This window comes from Alexandromys fortis, unplaced genomic scaffold (assembly GCF_014885135.2).
Source record: "Alexandromys fortis isolate MF-2015 unplaced genomic scaffold, M_Fortis_MF-2015_v1.1 scaffold_189, whole genome shotgun sequence".
NCBI classification, from domain to species: domain Eukaryota; kingdom Metazoa; phylum Chordata; class Mammalia; order Rodentia; family Cricetidae; genus Alexandromys; species Alexandromys fortis.
The window spans coordinates 2,653,565-2,661,733 of NW_026068081.1; the positions used below are offsets into that span (position 1 = coordinate 2,653,565).

At 43.8% G+C, this 8,169-nt stretch overlaps 1 protein-coding gene across 1 annotated transcript in view; it reads right to left on the reverse strand.

The window, feature by feature from the left end:
* Positions 1 to 2,189: 2,189 nt before the first annotated feature.
* Positions 2,190 to 8,169, reverse strand: part of Steep1 (STING1 ER exit protein 1) — a 19,866-nt gene continuing 13,886 nt past the window's right edge. The window contains exon 7 of the mRNA XM_050121930.1: positions 2,190 to 2,727. Coding sequence (XP_049977887.1) covers positions 2,716 to 2,727 — 12 coding nt within the window. The 3' untranslated portion in view covers positions 2,190 to 2,715. The remainder of the gene's footprint in view (positions 2,728 to 8,169) is intronic.

The window sequence follows — 8,169 nt, forward strand, 5'->3', positions numbered from 1 at the left end:
GCGTTGCTGACACGGCTCAATTCCAACTGTTCTTGTCCAGGTCACCAACTTTTTTTCTTGCTGCTAAATGCAACAGGCATTTCCAAGTCCTCGTCACATTTCTCTGTGGCGCTTGGCAGCCGGTTATTTCCTCTTCCTTTAAGCATGTGCTGGCCATTTGCCTATGTGCCTCTTCCTGCTGTGTTGAGGGTAGCAGACAATGACATTTCCCAGGCTCCTTTCTTCTCTGATTTCCGGAGATGTTTGGCTGATGGGAGTTACTGGCAGGAGATTTGAGGAGAAGGGCAGAAGCCTGAGTGTTTCCCTGCCCTTTCTCTCTGTTATTAATGTTATCTCCAGCAGGGACTATTCCTCTGTGGTTTCCGCTGGGTAGCTGCTCCCTCCGTGGACCAACTTCCTAGTGGACTGGCATGTCTGCTATACTGGGTAGTCCCTGATCCCATGCTGGCATCCATCCTCCAAACTTAGCCACAGCTTCTGGCCATGAAACAGTCCTAAAGGACTCAATTCTCTAGGACCTTTGCTAGCTATACTTTTATCTTTGGCAACCTCATCCTGTCCAATGGCTTTCATTGGCATCTATACACTGACAACTCTTAAGTATTTATTTCATGTGTATGGGTGCTTCCCTGAATTTCTGCATATATGTGTCACATGTGTACCCTGGTTCCTGTGGAGGCCAAAAGAAGTCACCAGACCTCCTGGAACTAGAGTTAGAGACAGTTGTGAACCACTGCATTGCTGGTGGGAACTGAACCCGGGTCCTCTGCAAGAGCAACTACTCTGAACTGTTGATCCATCTCTCCCCAGTCACAGACAACTCTCAAACATATCCATAGCAAGTCTTCCACAACTGGGCTGATCAATCTTGGCTTTCAGTTTGATTAGACAGAGAGATGCTTGGAACATTAGTAGAACATCCCCATGGCTGTGTCTGTGAGGTCACTGGTTTTAAAACAAGACAGAAATAGACCCTCCAATAGGAAGGTAAGGATAGTTAAAGGAGAAAGGGAGCATGCTCTTGGGGCTGTGTCTTGCCTGTACGTAATCTCCTTTAAAACTGTTTCTCTCCAGCTTTGGCTAACAGTGACAAAATAAGTCAAGTGTTCATCTGACATCACCACTCAGACAGCCAATAACCGTTTCAGAAATATGTCCAGTACATAGTCACTGGCTTTCTTACCACGCTGTTGCTCTGCACCGAAGAAAATGGCACTTCTGGCCTGGCAAGATAGCTCAGTGGCAAAAGGCACTTGCTATGCAAGCCCGGTGACATGAGTTTGATACCCAGGAACTCACACAGTAGAAAGAAAGAGCTGACTCCACATGCACACAATGACACCCCCTGAAAGAGAGAGACAGAGAGAGAGAGACAGACACACAGAGAGAGACAGACAGACAGAGACAGAGAGGTTTTTAAAAAGAAAATGGCACTTAATCACTAAATTATTCTACACACATAATTCAAGGAGCTATTCTTTTCTCTCTCTCTCTCTCTCTCTCTCTCTCTCTCTCTCTCTGACAGGGTTTCCCTGTGTAGCTTTAGAACCTGTCCTGGAACTAGCTCTGTAGACCAGGCTGGCCTTGAACTCACAGAGATCCGCCTGCCTCTGCGTCCTGAGTGCTGGGATTAAAGGCGTGCATCACCATCACCCAGCAAAGGAGCTCTTCTTGATTCTTCTCTTCCCCTCACTTCCCACATCTCATCCAGAAACTGGTCTTGAGAGCCACCCCCACCTGGTCACATCTCAAATGCACTTTTTTCCCTTTCCCCAGTTTCCCCCTTACTCTTACCTGGCACTGGACTGTCGAAATGGCCTAGTAACTGGCCTCCCTGCTTCCATTCTTGCCGCCCTACAGGTCATTCTCCACATTGCAGTTATGACTTTAAAGCAGGAGTCAGGACTACAGAGACGGGCAGCAGTTAAGAGCACAGATCACTCTCCCAGAGGAAAGAAAGCACCCCAAACCAGCAGCCCACTGTGGCCTGTAACTTCAGGGTATTCAACATCTTTGACCTCCATGAGCACTTGCACACATGTGGGCACACCCACACATAAACACGTGTGCACACACGTGATTAAAAATAAATAAAAGAAAACCTGAATCAGGGGACCCAGGGACACAGGTTAGTGGTGCAGTGCTTGAGCAGAATGTGTAAGACCCAAGGACCAATCCCCAGCAGCGCAATTTTTGAAAGTTTTTTTTAAAAATTATCTCTTTTATTTTTGTGATTAATATAAAAAGGGCATAACAAGGGCCAAAACAATAGACAAACTAAGGTGAACAAGGAAAAGCCCACGAGGCCTCAACTCTATGCAAAGAACTACAGGCAACTAAGGAGCGTTGAGAATGTGGGAAAGTCTTCCCCAGGGACAGGCGCTCCAGTTGGCTAGCCAGTGTCAGCACACAACTCTGAGAATAGGCACGTCTTACAAAATGAAAGCCATAAAGTGTACGGTGTTCCACCTCGACTTTAAAGCTTCTAACGGCTTCCTACCATATCTATGATTCCAAATCCTTATCCTGGTCTGCAAGGCCTACTGCGGATTGGCTTCTGTGAACTGGCTTCCGTGGGCTGGCTTCTGTGAACTGGCTTCCGTGGGCTGGCTTCTGCTCGTGCCTTAAACCTCACTGCTTCCTCTCCTGTACGCAGTCCCACTTGCCATCCTTCTGGTTTCTCAAAGCTTCTTCCCTCTGTGTTTTCCAATGCCATCAGCTGGAATGCTGCACGAATAGCAAAAACCCAGAGACAGAAATTGGGGTCAAGCTGAAGATCAGAAAAGCAAAGTAGTCAGCCAGTGCCTCTTACTGCTACCTCAGACAGATATGGGCAACCGTGTCTCCACGAATCCTCAGACTGAGACCAATCTCCTCCTGTTTTATAGTCCTCTCTAGTACTGGGATTCAAGGTGTGCACCGCCGCCTGGCCTCTATGAGTAACTAATGTGGCTGCTGGGATTAAAGGTGTGTGCCACCACTGCCTGGTCTGCATGGCTGACTAGTGTGGCTGCTTGGCACACTGGTCTTCAGGCAAACTTTGTTAAAATACAATATACCACTATACTGGAACACTTCCCCCTGACCTTTATGTGTGGGCCCATTCCACTTTTCAGATACCACATGGCTTAGAAATAGGCCCTCCCCAGAGCCCATTTCTGATGACCCATAATTCTCTATGACATCACACTAATTCTTAAAATCTTCGTGTGTATGTGTGAGGATGTAGGCAAATGCACCAAACGCATGTGGAGGTCAGAGGACTTTGTGTTCTCTCCTCCCACCACAGGCTGTGGGAAATGAACTCAGGCTGGCGGGCTTGCTGAGCCATCTTACTGGCCTTTCATTTCATTCAGTAGTGCCTGTCGCTTTGAAAACTGTGAAACACTTTGTTCACCACTAACGTCCCCTGCTCCACAGATGGCCGAGTTACTAAAAGGGAGTGGATTAGCCTTGAACTCAAAGACAAGCATCTTTACCCCTGAGACAGCAAAGCCAAAAGGTCAGAAGCATCTAACTATATTCCTCTTCTCTTGGTGCTTTGGAGAGAGAAGTCCTCCGCTAGCGGGTAGGGGGTCTTGCAGGGGAAAATAAAGGTTGGAAACAAAGTGGTCCTGATGTGATATGGTGGGAACAGGAGAGCTAGAGCTGCTAAGTCCAGAACATCACGTTGAGCAATTGACCATCTGTGGTGAGATCCCATCTGACACAAGAACCATACATTCAGCCAGGCAGTGGTGGTGCATGCCTTTAATCCCAGCACTCCTGAGGAAGAGGCAGGCAGATCTCTGTGAGTTCAAGGCCAGCCTGGTCTACACAGCGAGTTACAGGACAGGTTCTAAAAGCCACACAGAGAAATTCTGTCTCAAAAATCTAAAGAAAAAAAAAAGAATTAGAACTTTAAAAAAAGAACCATACATTCGTGGCACCTAATACCTCATCATTTACAAGATGAGGTCACTCGACTATCGGGGTATGAGATGACAGAAAGCAGACTGACTGTAAGGCTGACTCTAAAATTGAGTTTGCGGGATGGATGCTGTCATATAATCCAGTCTCAGAAAGACAGAAAGACAAATACCACATTTTCTCTCTCATATGTGTATGAGACACATGTGTGTGTGTGTGTGTGTGTGTGTGTGTGTGTGATGAAACCAGAAAATGGACCATGAGAAGGGGAAATTGTTTTGAGGAAGGGACTAGAGGAAGGGGAACACATGCGACATAAAACCAAGAATGAGATGGCCGAGAGTTGAATGGTACAGAAGGAGCAGGGGAATGGAAAAGAAGGGACAGGGAAGATCAACAAAAATAAATTATGTAGAAATGTCATAATGAAACATTACATCTTGCTTCAATTTTAAAAAACAAACAAAAAGCCAGGTGTGGTGGTGTGCATGCTTAATCTTTCCTTGGGAGGTGGAGACAGGCAGGGACAGGGGTTTCAAGGTCGTCCCTGGCTACACAGTGAGCCTGGGGTCAGCCAGGGCTCTAAGAGATCCTGTCTCAAAAAACAAAACAAAAACCAAACAATTGGGCTGGAGAGATGATGGCTCACTGGCTAAGAGTATATGCTGCTATTGGAGAAGACCTGGACTCCATTTCTAGCACCCACACGACGGCTCACAACTACCTATAATTCCAGCTCCTGAGGACACAATACCCCTTCTGGCCTCTTTGGGCACCAGGTATGCATGTGGTGCATATACCTACACGCTAGAAAAATACTCATATACATGAAAGATAGAACATTAATTTTACAAAAGAGAAAAAAGTGACATTTATAACAGCATCAGGAAAAAGTGAAGAACCCAAGTATACATTTTAACCAATTATCTACAAGATCTGTACATGAAAACTAAAGCACTAACAAAAAGAACCAAACACCTGTACAGATGCCAATTTTCCATAAAATGATCTTCAGAGATTACAAAATCCCATACGCCCTAGAAAGAATACTGAACATAGCAGCAAGCTGATTTTAAAATACGGGAAAGACAAAACTCCATAAAAGCCAAAAATAACTACAAAGCAGAACAAAGGTGGAAGAATTGTGGCCAAATGTTCAAAACTGTCCCTAAAGCTGCAATAAGCCAATCAAGATACTCTATATAGCTAGGCAGAGTGGCATATGCTTATAGTCACGGTTACCTGGAAACTGAAGCAGGAGGATCACTTGAGCCCATAAGTTTACAACCAGTCTACGAAACACACCAACACTAAAGAAATGAAAACTGGCAAGGTAGTGGAGGCTGGGGCTCAGTGGTCGAGTGTAACATAGGTGAAGCCTTGGGAGTGAACCTCCCAATTAAAAAGGAAAACAAGTACTGTGTGGGTAAAATAGCAACGGATGAAACATAGTGAGCTGGTGGGTTTGTTGTTGTTGAGACAGGGGCTCGATTATGCAGTCCTGGTTGGTCTGGAGCAGGCTGGCCTTGAACTCACAGAGATGCAAAGTGCCTTTGCTTCCTGAGTGCTGAAATTCAGGGTAGGTGCCACCACACCCGACCATGAACTGACGTCTGACAGAACTATAAAAGAGATGAAGGAAAAATAGTCTTGTTAATAACTAGGTGTCATAGACAGGCGGTGGTGGCGCACGTCTTTAATCCCAGCACTTGGGAGGCAGAGGCAGGAGGATCTCTGTGAGTTTGAGGCCAGCCTGGACTACAGAGCGAGTTCCAGGATAGCCAGGACTGTTACACAAAACAGTTTTGTCTCAAAAAACCAATAATATAATAATAAGAAGAAAAAGAAGTCAAAACTAGACATGTTTCTTTAAAAATAAACTGACATACAACTTATGCATTATACAAAACTACTTCAAAATAGACGACTACAGATGTAAATGTCAAAAATACAACTTTCAGAAGTATAGAAGATATTCATGATTGAGTCAAGAAAGGCACAACAGAAAGGCTGGAGAGATGGCTCAATGGTTAACAGCACTTGCTCTTGCTGAGGACCCAACTTCAGTTGCCAGCACCCACAGAGGCTCACAATCATATGTAATTCCACAGGCAGATCCATACAAGTGACAATACACACACATACACATAAATAAAAGGAAACAGAAATCACTTACAAAACGAAACAACAACAAAAAAAACCCTCAAAAAAGCAGGTTTGAAATGTGTAGAAGACAGTCAGTGGCGGCACACTCCTTTAATCCCGGCACTCATGAGGTAGAGACAGGAGGATCTCTGAATTTGAGGACAGCCTGGTCTACAGAGCTAGTTCCAGGACAGCCAGAGCTACACAGAGAAACCCTATCTTGAAAACAAAAACCAAACAAATAAATAAAACATAAAAATTCAACATTAAAAAAATGGGTAGAAGAGCTGAATACACACTTTACCAAAGATACAGATGGAAAATTAACATATACATATGTGTATTGCAAAAAAGAAACCAATTCAAACTGACAAAGCTCTTGCATAAACATTTCTCTAAAGATGCTATCTAAAAGGCCATATGCCTATGAAAAGATACTCAACATCACCAGTCACCAAAGAAATGCAGTAACAATACAATAAAATTTCAATATGGGTACAGAGAAATTTGAGTCCTTATTTATTGTTGGCTCTTGACTGAGAGATTTTGAAACAGTACATCCAACAAGCTAAGGGAAACAATGGAATCTCCTGCAAAAATTACAAATAGTCAGAGCTGGTGGTGCAAGTCTGTAATTGTTGGGAGGCATAAAAAAAAAAAAAAACAGGAAGATCTTGCATTCAAGGTCTGCTTGGGCTAGCAAAACCCCGTCTCAAAAAATTATTTAAATTTTTTAAGGGCTAGGGAAACAGTTCAGTGATAGGAGTAACTTGTATAGAATGTGAAAGACGCAAGACCTAATGCTCACTACAAAAACAAAACATACCACCCAAAACCCTAAAACTATCATACGTCAGAACACTTATTCAAAATAACTGAAACTAGGATGTCCCAAAGTTATTTCTACAGGGCCATGGTGACTGTAACGTTATCCAAACAGCAGTCTACTGACACAAGTGAATAAACTGTATACACATGCAGGGAATTGTTACACCCTAAAAGGGAAGGCGATTTAGCACACACCTGGACGAACACTAAGCCCCTCGCAAAAAGAAGTGCTATGTGATTTCACACACAGTAAGTATCTAAATCAGACAGATTCACTAGAGCAGAAAGAACATCATGGTTACCAGGGCTTGGGAGTCCCTTTGTGTCCAGGTTTCAGATTTAGAAGCTGAAAAGTTCTACAGATTTGATTCACAATCATGCAGATTAACACTGTTGAACTACACAATTAAAAATGGCTAGAGGGCCAGGTGTGGTGCCTCTGCTCCCCCAGGTGCCCTTAATTCTAGCACTTGGGGAGCAGAGGCAGGTGGACCTCTAAGTTTGAGGCCAGTCTAGTCTACATAGTGAGTGAATTTTAGGACAGCCAGAGCTAAAAGTGAGACCCTGTCTCAAACAAACAACAAAAAATTTAAGGCTAGAGAAACTGGACTTGGCAGCCCAAGTTGAGAGTTCAAGGTAGAGCACTTCAACTTCAGCCATTAGATACTAGATTCAATCTCTGCTAGCAGCTAAAGAATAAAAACCCCACAGCCATCAGGTTTGCCTGTTTCTAAAGATAGGGGCCGGAGAGACTGCTTAATATTAATAGCACTTTTTTCAGGGTTGGGCATTTAGCTCAGCGGTAGAGTGCTTGACTAGCAAATACAGGGTCCTGGGTTTGGTCCTCAGCTCTGGGGAAAAAAAAACTCAGCTTTTTGTTGGGCCCTGTCTTGAAAAAACAAACCAAACCAAACAAAAAACACTTTTTGCTCTTGTAGAGGACCTGGTTTCCATTCCCATGACCTCCAGTTCCAGGGCATCTCATGTCCTCTTCCGACCTCTGCAGGCACCAGGCACACGTGAGATACACATACATATAATGCAGGCAAAAGGCTCATACAAAAATTAAAATTTAAAAGATCTTTAAAAATCTACTAAAAGACACTAAACATTTAATCCTAACACCGAGAAAAGCACAGGACATATGGTTCGTGGCAATATGAATCTTAAGATGATCAAAGCAAGCTAGTTTAGTTTATTCGATTCTATTATTTATATTATTTTATTTTATATTTTATTTTTTGAGAAAGTCCTGCTTGCTATGGTGCCCAGGTTGGTTTTGAACTC